This window comes from Oppia nitens, unplaced genomic scaffold, assembly GCF_028296485.1.
Source record: "Oppia nitens isolate AA-2021 unplaced genomic scaffold, nextdenovo-longstitch-racon4-pilon3 scaffold3_pilon_pilon_pilon, whole genome shotgun sequence".
In the NCBI taxonomy this organism is placed as follows: domain Eukaryota; kingdom Metazoa; phylum Arthropoda; class Arachnida; order Sarcoptiformes; family Oppiidae; genus Oppia; species Oppia nitens.
In genome coordinates, this window is record NW_026533221.1 from 7,215,613 (window position 1) to 7,239,596 (window position 23,984).

The 23,984-nt window shown below is 27.7% G+C and overlaps 5 protein-coding genes across 5 annotated transcripts; 2 read left to right on the forward strand and 3 right to left on the reverse strand.

The window, feature by feature from the left end:
- Nucleotides 1–501: 501 nt before the first annotated feature.
- On the reverse strand, nucleotides 502–4,441 carry LOC128958456 (casein kinase I-like). Its single transcript, XM_054304314.1, is given in 9 exon segments — nucleotides 502–1,075; nucleotides 1,148–1,377; nucleotides 1,450–1,518; nucleotides 1,585–1,904; nucleotides 1,962–2,196; nucleotides 2,261–2,409; nucleotides 2,479–2,589; nucleotides 3,420–3,632; nucleotides 4,020–4,441. Coding segments are annotated over 8 exon segments (1,308 nt in total). The 5' UTR covers nucleotides 3,541–3,632; nucleotides 4,020–4,441; the 3' UTR covers nucleotides 502–1,002.
- A 195-nt stretch (nucleotides 4,442–4,636) lies between these two features.
- LOC128957732 (centrosomal protein of 120 kDa-like) lies at nucleotides 4,637–6,285 on the forward strand. The gene is made up of 2 exons (XM_054303545.1): nucleotides 4,637–5,887; nucleotides 5,952–6,285. The coding sequence occupies exons 1-2, from the start codon at nucleotides 4,692–4,694 to the stop codon at nucleotides 6,220–6,222; spliced, it is 1,467 nt and encodes a 488-aa protein (XP_054159520.1). The 5' UTR covers nucleotides 4,637–4,691; the 3' UTR covers nucleotides 6,223–6,285.
- A 3,192-nt stretch (nucleotides 6,286–9,477) lies between these two features.
- On the reverse strand, nucleotides 9,478–10,907 carry LOC128958051 (glycosylated lysosomal membrane protein A-like). The gene is made up of 2 exons (XM_054303867.1): nucleotides 10,019–10,907; nucleotides 9,478–9,963 (listed from the first exon to the last, which is right to left on the reverse strand). The coding sequence occupies exons 1-2, from the start codon at nucleotides 10,808–10,810 to the stop codon at nucleotides 9,478–9,480; spliced, it is 1,278 nt and encodes a 425-aa protein (XP_054159842.1). The 5' UTR covers nucleotides 10,811–10,907.
- A 178-nt stretch (nucleotides 10,908–11,085) lies between these two features.
- On the reverse strand, nucleotides 11,086–22,653 carry LOC128958847 (uncharacterized). The gene is given in 16 exon segments (XM_054304791.1): nucleotides 11,086–11,241; nucleotides 11,310–11,552; nucleotides 11,615–11,720; nucleotides 11,769–11,872; nucleotides 11,934–12,027; nucleotides 12,097–12,680; nucleotides 12,747–12,921; nucleotides 12,984–13,366; nucleotides 13,433–13,738; nucleotides 13,809–13,893; nucleotides 13,953–14,062; nucleotides 14,117–14,172; nucleotides 18,029–19,973; nucleotides 20,507–20,728; nucleotides 20,801–21,502; nucleotides 22,347–22,653. Coding segments are annotated over 15 exon segments (5,103 nt in total). The 5' UTR covers nucleotides 21,377–21,502; nucleotides 22,347–22,653; the 3' UTR covers nucleotides 11,086–11,127.
- Nucleotides 22,654–22,687: 34 nt separating this feature from the next.
- LOC128958846 (histone H1-delta-like) lies at nucleotides 22,688–23,938 on the forward strand. The gene is made up of 2 exons (XM_054304790.1): nucleotides 22,688–23,010; nucleotides 23,192–23,938. Exons 1-2 carry the CDS (start codon nucleotides 22,817–22,819, stop codon nucleotides 23,688–23,690), a joined length of 693 nt encoding a protein of 230 aa, XP_054160765.1. The 5' UTR covers nucleotides 22,688–22,816; the 3' UTR covers nucleotides 23,691–23,938.
- Nucleotides 23,939–23,984: the final 46 nt, after the last annotated feature.

Sequence of the window (23,984 nt, forward strand, 5' to 3'; positions counted from 1 at the left end):
CAATTTATGACATCAACGAATAAGACGTATAAAAGTAATAAATTAATGATAACAATACTAAAGTACTGTATATTTGTTTTATAAAATTAACTAATTATAATTTGATGTCAATTCCTAAAATGGGTCAAATACTGTGTATATTTTAACTGAAAATTTAACATTATTATTATTATTATTATTATTATTAAAAAATACAATTATTTTATCTTAGCAAAAGATGTAGATTTTAGTATTATAATTAGCGTATATATAAACTGTATAAAAGTTGCAAACTTTGGTTTACAAATATTTTTTCTAAAACTGAATATATTTACAATTAGTAGTAATTGATAAAAATTTGAATCAAAACCAACAATTGTTAAGAAATTTTAAATAATCACTTAATTAACTTTAATTTTGTAGAATATTATAATAAAAACATCACTAAAAAAATTAACAAAATATAAACTTACATTTAAAACCTTATATCAAACTACAAAATGATTTTTAAAAATTATTTTAATTAAGATTCAGTTTATATGAGACTAATAAACATAATAATTATAATATTAATTTTTCTTTCTTTTGCAATTAAATTTTAAATAATAAATTCAATTTCATGGGATTGACATGTAGTTTGAAAAAGTTATATAATATTACACAAAATGAATTACTGGAAAATCACGGATAAAAACATCTTTTTGATCAAACAATTGTTGCCTTCGATGAATAATATCGATGATAATCAGAAATCACAATGAAATCGATTCATCCAATGAATTGAATTCAATATTATAACAAACGGTTTGTTGTGTTGATAAAAGTACGGTAAATGGTTAGCACACAGTTATGAGCACTTGGAGTCAAATTCACCACATATTATAAATTATTGAAATTGAATTCCAAAAATTACTATCGAATTAGGATTTTTATAAGACTTAATGAAAATTATAACGTAAGCCAAAAGTTGATGTCTTTATATAACTCAAACTTTTGGCCAAACAATAACTTTTGACCAAACAATCACTTTTGACCCAACAATCACTTTTGACGCGTAGGCTTCTTCTTCTTCTTCTTTTTATAAAAACAACAGCATCTGAACAAAGGGGACAATAATCCGTTAGACTTTAGCGGCCCTTTAATTAACCCATTCAAGTCATTGTCATACTTTGTCTCCGAGACCACCTCCACTTCAACGGGTCCAGTAATAGGAGTATTAGAGTGGCCAGTAGTCGGATCATCAGTTGTGAGATCACCATTTGTAGAGCTCACTACTTGGACAGAGCCGTGTCTATCAGCAGTGGATAGACTGCCTCCTAATAGCTTAGCGGCACCGGAGGCGCCCAATCCTCTATCATCTTGTCTATCCATCCACGCATTCTTATTGCGATCGTTTAACTATTTATCCGATATATCAATGTTAAGCATTAAACTCAAAATAAATGTTTTATTAAATATATCATTCATTACTTTTATATTACTGGCCGCATGTCTTTCACGTGGAATGGGAGGCGGTTCAGACATTTGATGTGATTGTGACTAAAATTCAATTTAAATTTTCTAATTATAAATAAATATTTTAGTTAATAATATATAAACAAATACCTGTTGTCTACCAGTCCAATCATATTCGCCATCGTGTTGATGGCCTTCCCGTTCAAATAGATCGATAAATAACTTTTTAAGATATTCATAATCGGGTGTCTCAAAAAAGTCCAGCCTTCGAACGTATCGCAAATAAGTAGCGAACTCTTCGGGATATCCCTCACAGAGTACCTCAATAGGTGTGGCCCTCTTAGTGTCACCTATTTTAGAGTAACGCTCTTTCAATGTGTCGGCTTTGAGTCCTTGCCAGGGAAGGCTTCCGCGTAAGAAATACATAAACATATGGCCGACTGCTTCCAAGTCATCTCTTCGACTTTGCTCTAAATATAACTCAAATATTAGCTTAAAATATATAGAAATATCTTAAAATTGGTTACCTTTTCCTAAATGTGTATTTATGCTCATATATCTGGCGGTTCCGGTTAGACTCTTGTGCTCTCGATATGGAATATGTTTACCAGTTTCTGGGTCTATGTATTCCTTGGCTAACCCAAAGTCAATCATATGTAAGACATTAGATTTCCGTGAGTTAGGTCTTCCCAATAGAAAGTTTTCTGGTTTTATATCGCGATATATAAGATGTTTTGAGTGTACAAACTCTATGCGAGACAACTGTTTTAAAATAGAAATATTTTTTAATGATTAATTCAATTACTATTTTTATTATAAGTTATACCAATTGTAATGAAATTTGAACGACAGTTTTAGTCGAGAATTTTCGGTCGCAGAGATCAAACATATCCTCAAGACTGGGACCCAATAATTCCATTACTAATGCATTGTATTTACCGCACGGACCGAAGTAATAGATTTTAGGTATTCCGTCTGTTATAAGATTCATAATTTAATTAACAATAACAACAAACTATAGTAAAACCCAACACCAATACTAACCTACGTTTCCCAACAATTTGTAAAACCTATACTCGAGATGCAATTGAGGCGCTTTGGTCTTCATTGGTTCCAATTTGATGGCCACGTGTTCGTTGTTATATAAATTTTTACCTAATTTTCATATTTTATTATTTATTATTATTATATTAAATAATACAATTACTGTATTTGCTTTAATACTTTATTTTTAATATTATTAACAAATTAAAATTTTATTTCTATTACCGGTAATTATATATATATATATATATATTATATATATAGAATTAATAATTTATATCAAATATAATTATTGTAATAATTAACAATAAATCTTTAATTATCAAATCAAAATTTAAACATTTAAAAATAATGATTTTATCAAATTAAAATATAATAAAAATAATACTGGTATATGCTTCAATAAATTATTTTTTATTATTAAAAACTATCTTTAAAAATATCATATCCTATATTTCTAATCATTTCAAAATGTTTATTCCAAGATTATTATAAAATATATTATTAAAAATTATTATTTAACTAATTTAAGAAAATCTTTTGTAACTAAAAAATATTATATTTATTACATTATATAAAAATCATAAAATAATTAATAATTTTTATGATAAATATACTAAATAATAATAAAGACATATGAATTATAATATAATAAATAGATTAAATTTAAAATTCTATGAAATTCAATAAATTTTAAAATAAAAATAGTGAAAATGTTGAATAAATAATAAAGCAAATGATTAAAATAATTTAAAAACGCTTCAATGTGTGACCAAAAATTATTTTTAGGTAATTTGCATTAAAATACATAAAAATGATAAAAATAAATTGAAACCTTCACTAAAAAAATTGTGTCGCTTTCATAATAGTAAATATTTATAATAAAATAAAATTTAGCACTAAATTAATCATAAATCTTAGATTTAAATGCGAAGACAGACCTAATCTGAGTTCACCAAAGTTGCCGCTCCCGATCTTTTTGCCGACTTTGAAATTGGGTCCAACCATCAACACTCCCGAACCGTTAGTTCCCGCACTACCTCTTCCTTGTGATGCATGCATTGCCACTAATTAATCGATGTGTTTGTCAACACTATTATAAACTTTGATATCAAATGTAAACAAATTTGTTGACTAAAAATATCGGTCAGAATCTAGATTTCGGGTACAAAATATATATTATTTAATTTAGTATTTTTTAAAAATATTTTTAGACATTTTCAACACTCAATTCAACTGTTTGTTAAAATGTGTTAACTCTTACTTCGATATAATCGACATTTAACTCAAAATTGAATTTTGCATTAATTAAGTAAAATATAAATTATTTAACATTTTAATAATTTTATTATTAATTTAATTTTATAATAATTATATAAATATATCCTAATTGTAATCAAATGGATAATTACAATATGACTATAGTATTGATGACATAGACTTTAATATCGATTATAATTATTAAAAGTCAATTGATTTACCTATAAATGTATTGTCAGTAAACATAAATCAATTGAGTGTTACAAATGTCAAATAATTACATCAATGGATCCAATGGGCCGAAGATGTCAATCGTGACCACAATCACAATGCGATGTCAGCGATGGTAACGAAAATGGCGATCAAATGCAGACAACCATTGAGTGACAGCCCTATGACTGCACTAATGGGTTGTATTGTTGTGTAAAAAGCGATCACTAATTGCTATTAAAAACAATTCAATGATTGCTTACTAATTGTGTCATTGATTAGCCATTCATTGACTACTTATAGCAATCAAGCGGTCAATCAATTGAGTAGTCATTTAAAGCACTCATTCAATGACGACAAACGTTTTGTTTCAACAATCACTCAAATATCCAAAACTAATGTAACACTCACTCACTCACTGTATATACAGTACACTATGAGACCAATGCTATAGCATTAAAGTATAACTAGTGTTAAACACTGACCGCCCAATCCATACAACACTAGTCAACAAGTTTTGTCAGTTTATTACATACACACTATTCAACTATTGGTTCAATTATTTTAATAAATAAAGTATTAATACTTAGTTTGATTAAACCATTTCCATAGTTATTATATTTGTTATCAATTAAAACAATAATTAATACAATAATTAATACAATAATAACTAATACTTAATATATTATAGTATTAATAACTGTATAGTCATGTCTTCAAATTGATTGTAATTATCATATGTTATGTCAACTATGGCTTCAATAGATGACAATCAAGTGACCAAAAGATGTGATGAAATGGATTTAAATCATTATTGTTTTGCTATTGATTTGAGAAGTATTGTTGCAATTGATGTCAATGTGGGACCAATCAAATCAAGTTATCTTCAGTTTTGTTATCCATTTTTTGGATACACTGACAACATTAAGACATTTCCGTCCATTACTGTCACCGTCAATGAAGACACTGTTATACCTCATGGCTTCTGTGCCTTCAACTTTGCCACGACTGACAAAAAACTGAAGAAGACTTTTAAAGAAGTTCCACTTATTATTGAAATGATTGAAGAAACAACTATTAAGACAATTGTGGGAACCGCTAAAATAGATCTATTCTCTGTATATGAAGCACAACCTAACAGAGCGGATGACAAGAAAGTGGTCAACACAGTAGTTCCGGTGATGTCTGAACAAAACAAAACAATAGCTCAGATACAGATCATAATGTTTTTGCAAAATTGTGGTAAAACAAAGATACCTCTTATGCCTGATTTGCCAGACATTAGTGTCATGAAGAGTACTGTCAAAGAAAATACAATCGAAAACATCGATAATTTGGACCATTTGTTGACTGAAACGGCTTTAGAAATAGAGTTATGGAAAGAAAAACAAATGATTTTATTTAGAGAAAGACTTAAACAAAATGAAGAAGAATTCAATAAGAAATTAGAAGAAAAACTTATCAAAGAAGAGAAAGAAATTAAAGTTAAGTTTAAAGAATTGACAGAACTTGAGAATAAATTCTTGAAATCTTTAGAGGAGTTGAAGATTAGGGAACAGAAGATCAGTTATAAAGAAAGTCAAATTGATTTGAAACAAAAAGAAATAAATCTTAAATTTGAAAATTTAAACGAAGAAATATCTCAAGTCATGAATGATCTCAAAGACAATTACGAACAGAGAATGACTTCTGAAAGAAATAAATGTAAAGAACAGGAATCAGGAAAATGGAAAATACAAGAAAAAGTGTATTTTCTTGAAAGAAAACTTAAAGAAAAAGATAATATAATTAAAGAATTAGAAGAAAAAATTAATCAAAAAGAAAAATCAATTCATACAAGAAGTAATAATTTACAAACAAATTCTTTAGTTAGGACGACATCTTTACCGCGAAATACAACACCGAAAACAGTTTTAGTCACCAGAGAACCATCATTTGAGTAAGACTTTTGATTTTCTTAATTTAATTATCAAAAGTTATAAATTTGTTTTTAATATTAACAGTTCGATAGCAAAAAATATCAAAACTCTTAAAACAAGCAAAAGAGATATATTTACGAAAACTTCTACACCTATGAGGTCTAAGGCACCGATTTTTACTAACAATAGATCGAAAAATATCTCGAATACTAAAGTTCTGACAAAAGTGGAAAATCTTGAAAAATCTAAATTAATTGAAGCGATTAAACAAAAGAGAAATGACTTAATTTCACGAGGAGTTCATATCAATGATCCGATTATTCAAGAAATTGATTCCAAACTTAATTATGTCTAAACAAGTGTTAATATTTTTTGTATATATAACTTAACTATAATTTATTTTCTATTATATCTATACCGGTATATACTGTACTATATAATTACGGTAATTATTCATTACAATTACTAGAAATCAATAGTTAATAATATTAATAGCATTTTCAGATCAATCTATTTAGTTTTTAATAGATTTTTCAACATATAATAGACTGTTGTTTTGATATTTAATTCAGTGCTTATATCAGTAAATATAAAATTTTATATTGAATTCATCCATATATTGTATATTAGTTTACTTTTTAAAATTTATCGACTATTTTGTTAATTCATTAAGAGATAGAACACGGATTCTAAAGACTTTTCTATTTTGTAAATATTTTATCCGAGTTTTAAATCAATTAAAAATTGCAAAAGAAATGAACAAAGAATCAAATATTCAAATAAAATTCTGTAAAAATAGTATAATTTTTGTACAAATATTATATAAATTAATATATTGAAAATCTTTGCATATTATGTATAAATAAATTTTTGATTGCAATCATCAAAACTGGTATATATAAATAAACGGTAATAGTTTATTAAAATATTTTCGAAATTAATTTCTTTTGAATAAATGTAGATATTTTGATATAAAACAAAAAAAATTATATTACGGTATTTTCTTGCATTTTACCCCATATAAAAATCACGGTAATGACAGTATTCACGATTTAACGGTAATGAAATTATCAAAAATATTTTTTTTTATAAAAATATAATTGACATCAAATAAACTGAATATACTTAGCGTATGTGCCCGCATATAACCCACTCAAAAATCTAAAAAAATAATAATCAAAATTTGATAAGGGGCTAAATATCTTATTACCCCACCACCGGAATTAAATGTTAAGTCATGGGGGTGGGTAACCTGTTTATTGCTATCAGAAACTATTTAAAAATTAGTTAATTGCAATTATTGTAAAGATAAAAATAATAATACAATAATCAGCTTCTGATCGATTATTAATTTGAAAATTACTTTTTTATAGGCCATTATTTGGCATTATATACACATAGATTGTTAGTCCCATAGTTTTACATTTAATTTCAGTGGCTATTTTCGCTTACAAACGGTATGCGATATACAGTATTATATAAAATAGAAACTCAAATAGAATTACTTTTTATATATTGATATATTGTATAAGTTATTGATAAATGTTTGAATAATAAAAATTTTATTTTATTTTCTATAACTAGCAATAATTGATTTTTTGGAAATATTGAAAAATGTATATAAATATATAGAACTAAATTTAAAGGTAAGTATTGACTTATATATTACATATAATAATAAATACAGAATATATAGTATATATTAATAATTCAATTGTAATTCAATTTAGCTCATTAACAGATTCTTTAAATGTAACTGTAATTGAATCCCGATTTTATAACTACAGTATATATTATATACTGTAGTAAATCGGGATTCAATTACAGTTACATTTAAAGAATCTGTTAATGAGCTAAATTGAATTACAATTGAATTATTAATATATCGATAAATCAATAATAGAGTATAGAATTAACATTTTTATAAATAATACATAAAATCTTTTAAATAATTAATTTTTATCTAAATTTATATATTTTTATTGTGAAAACTTTGATATAGTGTGTATAGTATACATTATAATTTAAATTATTAACAACAAATATTAATATTCTATAGTGTAAACGCTTTCTATAGTTATCATATATTTAAATTAATTGATATTTAGTAATCAATAATAATAAATATATTTCTATAATATTTAAAATCTAATATATTGTATATTTGTATGACAATAACATTGATTTTCTATAAAATTAATTATAGTGTAATTTATAACAACAATCACTCTGTAAACTATAGAGTCTATAGTAGAGAGCGAAAAGTTTCGGACCCGTACCTGACCCGTACCTGATCTGATACCTAAAATCTCGGACTCGGACCTGACCTAACATAGGGTACAAATTTACCTGACCTGACCTGACCTGACTATGTCTGTCCGAAAATAATTTTATCAAAAAACAATTTTATTCATACTATACACACAACAAATTTCTCTAAATTAACTTTAATTACTCGGGATTAACGATAACTGATAGTAGATCTAACTTAGATTCTAATAAAGTTAATATGTTATTATTTATTAGATCAAAACCATCATCTTTTGTAATATTTTATGTTTAATTTATACAAATATTTTATAAATAATAATTTAATAAATTTTGTGTTTGATTGTCATATTTTGTAATAATTGTCGTTTAAATAATGAATAAAAAATTTTCGGACCTGACCTGACCTGACCAAAAAATTTTGGTGTTCGGACCCGTACCTGACCTGACCTGAGCCCTAACTTTTACCTGACCTGACCTGACCTGAAAAATCAGGTCAGTTTTCAGTCTCTAGTCTATAGTATAGACTATAATAGACAGTAATAACGAGTTTTTAGACTAATTAAAAAAATTATTATTAAGTAAATACCATTTATAACTATCATAATAAAAGCTATAATACATTATAACATTTAATAGATCATTAATTACAATATTTTCTATATTTAATCAATCAATTTAAGTATCAATTATTATACTATAAATACTATATAGTGTATAAAAAATAAATTCTGTACATTTAAAAAACAAGCAAAATGTTTTAAATTATATAAACTAAATAATTTACAAATTTATAAACTTTATTTTTAAACTTTTTAAGATAAATAAATTAAAATTCATACAATTGACTGCTTTAAGTCAGAAATCACCTATAAATTCATGAATCATTACACAAAAATAGTACTAATCATTAAACAAAAATTTATGAGACTTTCATAAATAAGTCTAAATATTTATAAATAGTTTCTGACTTAAAACAGTAAATTACAATAATTGTCTAATAATTAATATATAATATTAAGTAAATAATGAACTTTTTTTAAATATAAAAATCTGATATACAGACTCAGAAAGTGTATTTAAATTTTATCATTTATTGATAAGTATTAATGTAAATAAATTTCATAGTTTGACATTTGATTTTTAATAGTAAAACTTAAATAAAAATTTCGATGAGTTATTTATTAATCAGCAAATTTTATCACAGATTTAATAAATAGTTTTATCTATAAAGTAATATTAAATATTATTTTTAAAAATTTAATTATTGTAATACAATACAATACAATAGTCAATAATATAAATATTTTTATAAAAATATATCAAAATTAATGCATTATTATTATTGATTAATATTATCTGTACTTTGGTTTAACAATAAGTTATCAATTTTTCTTTTTTTAATTCTTCTATATATAAGATATGCTGAACTGCCTATCATAACGAGCACCGGTAGCCCAAAGCCGACCAAAATTATCATTTGTACCAATAATGAAAGCGATTCTTCCGGTGCTGAACCCAATCCTATGACTAATGAATATGAATTATATTTACTTTTGTCGTAATAAGAAGTGTCATCATTTGCACCAAATGTCAAATTAAACTCAAATAATGAAAAATCTTTATTATAGACAAAGGTCTCGATTAGTCGATTATCAATTTTGCTATTATTGTTGCCTTTTTGAACATCACTTGCAATTACATCCAAAGTGTTAGCAATGATTTTCTCGTCATTATTATAAGCAATTGGTTTCCATTGAATGAAACCTTGTCTCTCGTTTTGATCCAATTTTCTATCTTTAGTTGAATCCAAATCCAAATGAATTCTCTATTTTAATAAAAATGTTAATTAAATTCATTATTAAAAATCAATCAATTATTACATCAAACACTCCGGGAGTGTACTCGTCATCAATGGTTGTGGTTTTGCTTAGTTTAGTCGCAGATTTAGTGCCATTCAGTGTAACCACAGATATCGATGCCATTAATCGCGGAAAATACTTATCTCCCGTAAAGTTCTTGTGATTTTTGAGATCGACATCAATGACATTCAAGTCAAGAGAAACGCTGGATTCAGTGTAAGTCAATTGTGGTAATTCATCATTTCTGCCATCACTTGAACGCACTCTAAGATTAAAACTAACGGTTCCGTTGAATATCTTACAATTGTCTGCATTTGCAGAAATAACAGACATTGAGTCCTTCACATCTTTTGGTGTCACCACTTGAGACCAATTAAATTGATTCCAATTGATCTCAGCAATTGGATCACCTTCTATGTAGTGACCACTTTGGGAAATATCATTAAAAAAGAAGAGTCGATTGAATTGAAAACCTAATCCAAACAGCGGTTCACTATTTATATTAAGAAATGGTTTAAATTTGTTTTTGTCAAGAAATGAGTCCCAATTGATGCCAACTGTGGTATTGTGTGTTGTCTTAAATATCAATAAAGTGGGCGAAAGTGATGAAACAGATGACCATAAATAATGAATTGAGTCTTTTGTATCTTTGTATGTGATGTCAATCAACTTATCCGTCGTTTTGTTTGTCCATTGCTTACAACTGTTATATTCATCACAATCTGGATTTTGAACATAACTTAGTTGTCGACAATTGATTGCATTGAAAACAATCAACAAATATAATAACAAAGCAATCATTTGAATCGACATAACGTTTATTCAGTGCTAAGAGTTAACCAAATAAGTGATCTTCAGGTGAAACATCTCTTCAGAAGGCGTTTTGTTTATCATATGATTGATAACAAAGTCATGTGTTTTTCAGGCAATGTATTTGTAAATACATAGATGTCTTCACTCTCAACGTTAACATCAAAAATGTAATACAATTTACTTTAAATATAATTTAAATATTATTATAATAAGTGATACAAAATAATAATTTCAATAATTCTATTAATTTTTAAATAGAAAATAATGTTTAATATTATTGAATACAATATAAGTGTTTAATGTTATCATAAATTCCATTAATTTCTGAAAGAACAGAATTGTTTAAAAATGAGAAGAATGTGTTGATCCAAATCAGCAGTGAATAAGAGTGTCTCAAATGTAGACACATATTTGAAGATATGATTGTGATGCTGTTTAAGACAATAAATCAATTCATTTAATTCATATCTTAACCGAAAAAAAGTAACTCAATAATCACCTCAAAGAAGACCTGTTGTATTCTTCCGAGAGTCCATCGAAACCAATGTGTTTTAAAACTACTTCCCTGTGATTCACACTTCTGGATGTGTTCCGACAAAAGCATAATAAAGCGCTGAAATATAATGAGAAACAAATTTTTCTGATCCGATTGGGCCGACTCTAAGCGCTCTTCCAATCGTTCAATCATTTCAGCCGTCGGTGTCTCACTTTTATCAGTCTCTTCTTCGGTCGACTCTTCCAACTATTGTTAGAAAATAGTTAATTAGAGATAAATAATATCATAAAACTCATTAATATTCAAACTTTTATGTTTTGTTTTCCTTTAGATTCTTCCAATTCTTTTTCAAGCGATTCCACATCTTTTATCGATTTATTGATGGTTTGGTGCAAAATCTCCCAAACATATGATCTGTAAATAAAATATATTAAAATACTTTTCACACAACAAAACCAATACTTCATAAATTCTGATGCATTATCTTTAGAGAAGAGCCAATTGGCAACAGAGGAACAATCGACGATTCCATCTCTCAATAGTTTGTTAACCAAAATGGCTGATAACTAATGACAAATCAATAATATATAAAATTTTAATTTTAATAATTTAAATATTATTTAAGACCTGTTGGTGTTTCTTCCAAACTTCAAAAATAGTGCTCAAAATACATATCTGCGACTCATCTGATGTCTTAAGACCTTCAATAGTCGGTTGATATCTATATTTATAAAATAATTAACTTAATAAGTATTATAATAATTACCGATAACTCATAATTAAATAATACTTAGTAATAGCCGAGAAAGTATGCGTTAGTGATTTTGAGGCCAAATTCAATAATACAGTTAAAAAGACATCAATTTTAAGTGGAATACAAGTTGTCTCTAAATTATTTTGAAAATATTTATTAAAATAATAGATTAGTTTTTAAAAATCCAAACCGTCATCCGTTTCCATCAAAGGATTGGTTAATTCATTAAGAATTTCAAGAGCTTCATCTGGTGTACACTTTTCTTTGAACTTTTTGAGCAACTCCGTTGCAACAGTAGTTCCAGGCAAAGAATCTGACCCTTCCTGAGTGTACTTATTTATAGCAATTGGTTCTTCGGGAGCAAACTCATGAAACGTTTCGGGAACTATTTTGACCACTTGTTCGTGAAATGATAGCCGTAAACAACGCAATAAAGTTTCGCGAATAAACTTGGGTTTTGGATGCAACCGATCCATTGTTAAGGCAACGCTCCAGTCATCCCAACTCCACTTAAATTGGAAATTACTTAAATGGTACGCAAACCAAACGGCAAACCTATCGACACACATGCAGTTCATGGTATCGAGTCGTTCAAACAATAGCTCAACCGTTTGTGCCAACTATTAAGAAATTTATTCATTTAATTACAATCATTTTATGAGACAATTAAACAATAAAATCTTTACCACTTGTGGGAAAGTACTCGGTTGTAGTTTAGACAACTCCAACAATGTTGAGCCATAAAATATATCGAGATGTTTGCTTTTAGGTAAAGCAAATAACTGAGAAAACATCACTTCTATTATCATATACTCCAAAGGAATCTTATGTCTACTCGGAAATTGAAGTAATTGTGTTGCACTGGATATACAATAATTAATCATTATATGAATAAATGTATATAATTACTAATCTAATTATACCATAACTTCCGGTCAGTAAAGTTTCGGTCAATAATCCAATTCAAATGTTCTTCAATTAGATATCTTTCAATTGAATGAGAACCGGGAAGAACAGGACCTTCAGGACAATCGGTGTAATCAAATAATCTAAAGATAACCTTTGGATAGGGATATATGTAATTTGGTTCATGAGGTGGAGGTTGTATTGACGGCAAATTATGTTGAAGTGATTCCGAAAGTATGCCATCAAATGCTAAATATGGTCGATAAATATGCCTTTCCATCCATTTATCTCCGCGTAGTTTAGATATCTGTGACCATAAACAGTCCAAATACTCTTCCTGTGGATGAGGAGTATCTGAATACCATACTCTTAGAGCTGTGTGATGGTGGGTCTTATGGCGCTATTAAATGTTAAATAACATATAAATTACATTTAAAATACAGTATTAAATATAAATTCTAAATACTTTATTCAAATAATTATCAATTGTGTTGAGAAGCTGTTCAAAGTCCTGATCCTTTTTCTCAACCAATTCTCGTCCCACAAATGGTAGGGCAGACATCACTGCATAAACAAAGTAATCGGATCGTGATTGAGGAATGTTATCTTCCATCGAGACTTCCACCAGATTCTCAAATAATGTCATCAAAGATGCCGACGATATTACTCGACACATAACCAGATCAGCAAAAAAGCGGACCAATAGTCGCGCCGATTCAAAGTTGAGAGCTTTCAGATTATCCTTAAATTGCATCACCAGATGTTCAATAATCTTTGGGATCAATTAATTAATTATAATCAATGAATTACAAACCACTCAAAACAATATGATATCTCAATACCTCTCCGCCATAGTTATAGTTTTTGGCGTTTAATAGTCCGATAAGTGTTGAATAAATACATGTCTTTTCCGGATAATTAATAATACTTTAAAATAAATATAAAAATTGTTAACAAATATCTATATAAATGTCAAAAACTCAGACCTTTCACACAAAATACGAGTGATCTTAGTCTTAGAGCTTTCATTGGTCTCGATGTCGGCAATCATCACATTTGACAGCTCATCGATGTTAGTCTCGATGGACGACGAGCTCTGTGTATGTAATCAACAATAAGACATAAAAAGTCATTTAATGGTTAAACAAACCGATTCTCCGATACGTATGATAAGTGACTCGAGATGTGATTGAATGCCATCTTCGGTGTCAATAGCAGTTCGCCGGCGTTTCGGATGTTTATCATCTGAAGACAACAAATTATGAGACCAGTTGTTGACATCAAATGAGTAATACATACCTTCGTTGTCATTATAATTACGTTTGCGATTATAACTCATGTTTTGAAGTTAACGTCAATTCAATCAAACAATCAAATCAATGGTCACTTCAATAACATAACGCTTTTTACACTTTTTTCTAATCAATGTATTTAACACTTGATTGGCTTAACATTGATTTGAGCGCTAAATTTAAAATCATTAAAAATATAACCAAACTTTCACATAACAGTCTGATGGAGACATTTAAAGCAAATTTTTAATATTTAATTAAATAATTAATTAATTTTACAATATTATCGTTACATTATATACAACATACTTCATACAAACGCTAAGCAAAATTATTGTAATATACTTCACTAAATTATTTTAATTTGTGGTAATAACCAATAATAAATACAATGTAATACAGTTTATTAATATACATGTATTTACTTTAGTTATACTAAAATTGCATATTGTATTCATTGGCTAATATATTTTGATTTTAATAAATTAATTTTATGCTAAAATGGTGTTAATGTTATTTAAATATTTGACAAATAAAATTTAACTTACCGTACAATAAATACAATAATAATTATTGTGTTTCAACTTTTTAACTTTAGGTATTTAAGTTCAAATGTCTACAGTATATAAAATGTTTAATGCAATAAATAGTCAAACAATAATATTTTAAAAGTAATAAAAGTTTATCGTAATGTGTAATACTGTATAATAAATAATATTAATAATGATTATTATTATTAAACAAATCATTATTTTGTTGATCTTAAAAATTCAATTTTTATCTAAAGAGTCAATTTTTAGTTAGGAATTAATTATAATTGTATTATAAAATAAACTAATCGTTTCATTAATTAAACATTGTTTATTTTACTGTACTATAAAATTTAGATATAATAAAATTACTAACAGTAAAATAAATCTATATTTACTTTACAATTCATTAATAATAATCTAAAATTATTATATTAATAAAATTAGTTTTAAATGAATATGAATTATAATACGAATCAAATAAATTTCAAATAAATATTATAAGAGCGACGAAATATAAATATAATAAATGTATATATATTTAATTACAACTTTTTAGTACATTTATTTAATTAAATTAGAAAAAATAACAATAAAAAAAATTATTTTATTTTTTAAATATAAATTATCGTTTCAAAAATATATTTATGAAATAAGTGCACAAATATTAAGTAATAATATTAATAATATAACAGTAAATATTTTAAAAATTTGTGCAAATAGTATAACTTTGTGATTGTTACTACAAAAATATATGTGTAAAAATGTTGGAATCATTAATACTGTAATATTGTAAACTTTTTAAAAAAAATTTCCAAAATATATTTAATGTAAAATGTCTTATAAAATGCAATTAATATGAAAATAATTTTCATTGAAATTCATGAAATAATACAATGATTAATAAAAAACAATATAATAAACAATTAATGATTTAAAATAAATTTAATTTATCACTTAATGGATGTTAACTTAAGGCACATTCAATTAACCACAGCTCTAGTTATGTTAAAGACTAGTGTTTTATGTATTATTATGTTCTCTGACTGACATTCAATAACAATCTAATTGTTTATTATTGAGACCAATAAATGGATAAATAAAATATAGTAATTAGAGAACATTTATGGAAATGATATAATTGTAGTAAAATTCGCAATAAATAGGAATTATGTAAATAATGGTAATGAATGAAATCAAATGCACTTAAATGAGCCGAGAATTAGCCAAATATTGTGTTAACACTTTGCAGACAAACCTAAATTGTATGCAATGCTGAACACTAAGCATACGTTGAAATCTAAGTTGTATCAGAGCTTTGGGAACGTCTAACATATCAGTGCTATTGTAGTCAAGAAATTTTAACAAACAATCACAGAGTATGACAACACCACTGCGTCCAACACCTGCACTACAATGTACTACAATCGGTGGAATCGGTTGACTCCTTTTTCTACCGAAACCACTGCCTTCACGAGTAGAACGCCGATGAATGGCATCCATTTCCGATAGAAAGGCCAAAAAGCCGGGAACATCGTCGGGACACGAGTGGTCATTCCATTCGGTAAATCGTAAATGAGTTACCGTACGTTTCTGTCCATTCAATGTTATACTCAATAATGAAGTTATATATGTCATTGACATCGATGTTGAGTTACATGTAATCTAGTGATAAATTTACAATTCATTATTATTAGTATTATTATTAACATTAAGATTAGTTTTATTTTAAACTAAAAATAAAAATCATTTTTACTATTATTATCATATATTAAGTTTTTTTTATTAAAAGTGATTTAAAGATAAGATAAAGAGATTCGAATATCGAAACAATTTTATGTAATATCCTAAGCATTTGATAGTATAGTATATTAGTAGTACATTAGGGCTTATATCATATTTTATGTTATTTATTAATAATGTAAATTAACATAAAATATATTCTTTTCTATTAATTTATAAAATCATTTTATATAAATTAATAAAAATTATAATTTATAAATATATAATTATTACGATAATTAATTAACAAACACTTTCATATAATTTTGTAAATTTCTGTGAAATACTGTTTAAAACTGTGTCTATGAAAAAATTATATTATTCCTGTATATAAATTTATGTATATTTACAATAATATGTAAAAACTACACAGTAATTTATAATACAGTATACTTATATTTATATTAAGATATAATGAAAGATACAGTATAATGATACATAATATGTACATAATTGCTTATACAGTAAATTTATTTTGTTAAATATTTATATACAGTATATCTGTAATAAATTACAATTCAATTAACTAACATTATATTTATTTTTATATTTGAATTCTTATACTTTATAAAATCTTATATTTTAAACATCTTAAAAATTAAATCAACAGTTTTAATTAAATTGAAAATTAAAGTTATTAATAAATCAAAATAATGAATATACTGTATAAGTTGATATAAGTTCTAATGTTATACTAAAATAATAATAATAACAATAATATACATTAAGTATAATTAAATAAATAATTGTAATAATAGTAAAATTACCTCATAATCACCAAAACGAAGTACATTATGTGGTGATTCATGTGTTAGCGGTAAGTATTCAAAACATTTTTGTTGATTTAGTTCATGAAAATTGGTTACCATTACTATAAGATTAACACTATATTCCCAAACCATTTGCCAATAATCTATAGCCGTTGCCGCCAGTGGTCCCTGACTTGCGATGTAATGATTTCTTGTATTTCCCAAATTCATGGTAACGTGCGATGCATTTATATATCCACTCTTATTCTCTTTGGTTGACATTATCTTCACTCTGCAATTCATTTGGCATCACTTACTTAGTAAACATTTTATATAAATTTTTATTCAATCAAATGTTTAATTTCTATTTTAGTTAAATCAATAATAAACATATTTTTAAATATTGTGACATTTAGTATATTATACAAAGATTTAAAAGTATAGCATATTTTATCCGATGATTGTCATAATAAATGTAAAACCAGTTGAGAATGCTAGATAGCATTACCAAAACAAATTTTTGGTAAATATTCACACTCACACTCACACACTCACTGGATGAGTAAATCCAACTATAAACTAAATTTATTAAAAAACTTTATCATGAATCTGAAATCATGAATCATATAATTTTGAATCAATAAATTTAAATCTCTTAATAATAAAAAGTACTATAACTATAAAATAATATACTTTAATGCATATGTTTATAAAAAATAAATTTCAAACCTGTTATCTTCATAGGGAAGTATATCCCTAAATCTATTTCGATACATATTATCGGGCAATAAAGCAGTTGTAAATTTAGCCGTCGGGTTCATCCGCGGTAATAAATCGAATTCTCGAATGAAGTCCGGGTCGTTCATCATCTCTTCTAAAGCAAAAACTCTGCGATCTTTATGGATATCATTATTTGTCTCTACTTTGGTTTCATTCTTCTTAACCAAATACGAGCCTATGGTTGAAGTGATATCACTTGAACTTGAATTTCTATTTTCTAACTTATTTTTAGAGATATTTGATGGCATTGGTTGTGACATAACTCTCGGGGTTACCGTTTCACCGGAAACGGGTGTAATTTGATTATTATTATTATTGTGAGTGTTATTGTGATTATTACTGATTACGGAATGTTGTTGTCTTTGAGACAAAGTGTAAATATTTTGTAAATTAGATAATTGTTTGATATGATTATTAGATGGTTGAGAAACATTGGGTGATATGTTATTATTGTGTTGTTGTTGTTGTTGTAAACCCTGTGATTGAAGTAACTTATCGACTGATGAATGCATTACATTAGTAGATGAGTTAATGTGCGTAACGTGTTTGACATTTGTTGAATAGGCTGTCATTAATGGTATGTTTGAAATATTAGGCTCTGATCCAGCAGTTACTTGCCGTCGGTTTTGATTTTGAGATACTGTTACCGACGGTTCTATAATATTATGAATCAATTGTGAGGCAACCATGGGTTGGATACTTAGATCAGGAACACTATTGAATGAATAGGGAGGCGGAAGCTTTTGATTGTTTATAAAATATAACAATTGATTGTTATGTTGAATTGATTTATTATCTATCACTTTATCGTTATTTAAAATACTCAATGAATTAAGTTCAGGAGTACTACATGTTATAACACCAGATGCTAATTGATGGAGACGTGATGGAGAAGCTATCAAAGGTTGTTGTGATGGAAAATAATTGGTTGGCGGCAATGATGATCTCACGGCACACTTGTTGTTATTTACTATTTGATCCAATTCTAAGTTTGATAAATCATTAAAATTGCTATACTGTGTGGTCCCATGTTGTCCAATCATGTGTTTAATTGATGAAGTCGATGTTGATGTTGAAGGTATAATATATCCATTTGTGCCATAGTTTGTCATTGGATGACTAGATCTCTGTCCAACAGTCATATTTAAATTGGCATATTTATGACTCATGAATGTCTGATAATCAGGTGGTGATATATACGGTGGTAATAATTGACGCCTTTGTTCATATGTGAGTTCAGTGACATTGTTTAGTTGTTGGTGTGATAGATCAGTCCACGATGGATGGTGATGAACCTGAACTGTGGTTATGTTTGAATTACTTGATACAACACTTTGATTATTCATTGCATGTTCACTACTATCAGAAAAACTGACATGAATTTGATGCAAATCAGTTGCATCGGCTGAAGAATGGGCACCAAATATGTTTGTTTCGGAACTGCTATGTATTTGTGGAGTAACCGCTGTGGAAGTCAGGTCTCTATAACTATTAGTCTTGTACTGTGTGTTAGTGTCAAAGCTATCAACACTGGTATTGATATTATTAATACTCTCACTAAATGTTTGATCTGCAATATATAGAGTCTGTGGCAAAACAGTAGCATTTGATATGTCAGTGTTGACTGATATATCTGTATTACAACTGATACGATTCAAACTGTTTGTTCCGTTTGTATTGACGTTAATACTGGAGACCAAGTCTTGTTTGCTTTGATCTGATTGTTGAGAATCTGTATCAACACTATTACGCAATCCCTTCATAAAGTACTGGTGCTGTTCAACACATGTCCGCCAAAGACATGAAGCAAAGTCACTGTCAAATGTTGTATAGTTTTTTCGGAGTCCATCCGGATTACGTTCAATGGTAAACACCTTTAAGTTAATTCAATTAATTATATATTATTTTTATATTTCATTTGTTTCTATACAATAATATACATATGGCTCGTAAAACAGGAATTCAATCTTAACATTAATTTATACAATTCCTAACTAAATATAAGCACTTTGAGCACAACTCTGTAATTATTTCTGTTAACGTTTTAACTAATTATTGCAGAATACCATTATATTTAAGATATAATAACCATAAAAATATATTCTAATAAATAAAAAAATAATAGATTGAAATATGATCATGGGTATAATTAATATAATATACTAAGATTATAAATTTTTAAAAAGTACTATAATAAAAATTTACCTGTATTATATAATAAATACAATACGTTTTTAAACAAAATTATATATAATTAATCTTTAAATAATGCATTATATAAGATAAAAGCGTATTATAAATTTTAATATAAAAAACAAAATAAATTTGAAAAAATGTTGAAATAAAATTGCAATTTAATGGCTTAGATTTTCTCAATTATATATATATAAATGTGATATTTAATTACCTTTTTTTGGTGGACAAGATTTTTGATACAATTCCAACTAAAAATCTCTTTCGATCCATTGATGTCGACAACAAAAATACCTCTTAAAGTAACTCCAAGACAGACATCCAGTCCAGAATCGTTGACAGGAAAGCCTTCAAGAGCTATGCCATCTAATTGTTGTGCTTCTGAAATGTAATAGATTTCTGCAAGACTTGTGGGGACACCCTGTAGTTTACGATACTGTTTTGGACAAATTTGTTCAAAATTATAATACTGATAATTAAATCACATAACTTTTTTTAAATGATTTACCGCATTAATCACACTTTCTAACAGCAAATCTTGAGCCACTCTATTGTTTGTAACCATAGATGGAGGGAAAAGTGCAAAGTTTTTCAGATATTGGATATCATGTCGTTCAGGATTAAAGTCACCAAACTCTGCTTGAAGACTAAAACTGGCTAAAAGTATAGCTTCGTCACGATTGCATACAAGACGACCCTCAATAACCAACAATTTCATTGAACAAAAATAATGATATCTTGAGACTTCATCAGTTAAGAAGTGATAATTAGGCACAAAATATTGTAGACGAAGATATAGTCGCGACTCAATTGCATATTTGTCTAATTGTTTTTTCAATGGTTTCGATATATCAACCCATTGGTGAAAACCACGCTTTGATTTAAATAAAAGGCCAAATAAGTGGTCCGATTGTATGTTAAGTCTTTGACAAACATTGGACAGACATTCGCGCCCAACGCTCGTCGAGAAGAGTGTGCATTCAATTGTTTCATTGGTCAGAGTGTCGATGGGAATGACAAACAGGTCTTTATTGGACACATTGTATTGTTGAGACCGTTTGCCAAGTCGTAACCGAAACGGCATTTTCACCCAAACCTCACTTCATTGCAATCCCTTCTCTATATTCCAGTTGTTGTTTGCTTTCCAAACAGTCTATCATATGTTTGGATGCTATCATCGATGTTGCTCTCGATTAACACATACATTCAACTATTATATTATCAATATATATATATATATATATAATATTACTAAATATACCATTTCTATGTACTATATTATATCAAATGTATTAAATATCATAAATATTTACAATTTAACTTCAATTAAATCTATCAAAACATTGCATTTTAGTGAAACAAACATTTGAATCTACTATCAGTTCAGTAGTGATATATTAGAGTTTAAGTTCAATAAACATTTACTGTGAATGTCAAGCATAGCATAGCATAGCATAGCATTCATATGATAATAGCATTAACATTGTCTACTCTTCAAACTATTTTTGAAAAATTAATAATTGTTTTATTTTTTCTATAATTTAATTAATTATATAAATTTAATAAAAAAAATTAGTGATTTTCAATGAATATATCAAATATATTACACAATATTATAAGTATTTAATTATATAATTGAGAAGTCAATGGATTATATAATTTGAATGAATGAGAGAGTAGTAAACGATTAGTAAAGAAATGATTTTTTTTTCACTTAATTTCATTGCATTATAACAAACACCTATTGATTGCTCACTTAAATTAGATAATTGTCACCTAATTTGGTGACCAATGCATGCACTGACACATAACTATAAGACTGACCATTAAATTGATAAACAAATGTTTAAAAATAATAAATAAAATTAAACTAAACATTCAAATAGTGTTGTAATGTATTTGCAATGTATGTCAAAAATGGCCGCAAAAGCAATGTTTGTGCTCTTCTATGGCCACAAAAAGTTAATTATCTAAACAATTAACAAGTGATTACCACTGATGACTGAATATATCACAAGTTTAGACATCATTTGACATATATAACACAAACTTACCATTAAATGTCTTGAATTAGTGGACCAATTGGTCGCCAATTTGCGAATGACATGAGAAACAAGAGGTTAGGAATGAGAGGAAATGTCAAATATTTCAAGAGTACGACCACTTTGGTGACCAAACGGGGTGTCAATGTGTTGAGTGATTGTCACTGAATATGTTGGTTGCAATGGTTGACCAGATTGTGTCCACCGATGGTCTTAATATATGAGATAATTGTTTGACGAAAACACAAATCCGAGACAAGTGTTGAACAAATCGAGAGTTTAGAGAGATTTTGGTGATTGAGTTCTCGTAGAGTTCGTTAACATTGTATATATAGTTTGGTTGACAGCAATGCACACAACACTCAGTCTCTGACAGTCTAACAAACAGTACTAACAGTTATCATCACTTCTACCACTTATACCATAACCAGTATATTAATACTACCACTACTTGACATCACTTGATCCCAATAATCGACATAATGAGCGAAACACAGTCATCCGCGGCTCCGGCCACTGCCGCTAAACCGGCAGCTAAGAAGAGGGCTACTAAAGCTGCCTCGACTACCAAAAAGGCAAAGACACCATCAAATCATCCCAAGTATGTCGATATGGCTATCAGTGCCATCAAATCACTCAAAGAACGCAATGGATCTTCACGTCAAGCGGTCCACAAGTATGTCTACTCTTGAGTTTATAATCAATTCATTTTTTAAAAATTTATTGATTAATTTATTTCAATAAACTCTATAATAAATTACTTATTATAAAGTTTTCAAACTTTTTATTGTGTGTTTATAATGACTGCAATATTTATTATAATATATTAATCAATAAATTCTATATTTAAACTTTAGATATATTTTGAGTCATTTCAATGTGGGAACTGATGTCAAAGCAGTCAACGGTCATCTGAAGCAAGCTTTGAAAAGAGGTGTAGCCGGTGGTCAGCTTAGACATGTCAAAGGTCAGGGAGCTTCGGGTTCATTCAAAATAGCAGAGGGAGGCGCTAAAGCAAAGGCAGAAAAGAAAGCTAAGAAACCGAAAGCAGCGGCCAAACCAAAAGTGGACAAAAAGAAGAAGGCATCGACACCGAAACCCAAGAAGGCATCACCCGCTAAAAAAGCAGTGGCCAAACCCAAGAAGGCTTCACCTAAGAAGGCAGCGGCTGCTCCAGTAAGTGCTCCAACCGCTCCAAAGGCTGCGGCTCCTAAAAAGGAAAAGAAAGCTAAGAAACAAAAGACTCCATCAAAGCCCAAACCAAAGGCCGCCAAGAAGTCACCGGCAAAGAAGACGACAAAGTCAGCGACACCTAAGAAGAAGGCGGCGCCAAAAAAGGCAACGGCAAAGAAGTAAATGGCAAACAATGGTTTGACATCTTTGTTATCGTTTAATATCATCTTTCATGACATAATCATCATATCATCCATTCATCAAATCCATCAATTCATTCATCAATCCATTGGTCTCTCATAATGTCATCCATGTGTTCGACCGGTTGTCACAAAACATATATATTAACTATTATATAGACATCTCTAACGTTTAATTGGATTCTCATTAATATATTATATCCTTTATAATAATTATCACAAATCTTTCTATTCATTATTTAATTTAATTGTAAACTTAAATATGTTTTAATAATTT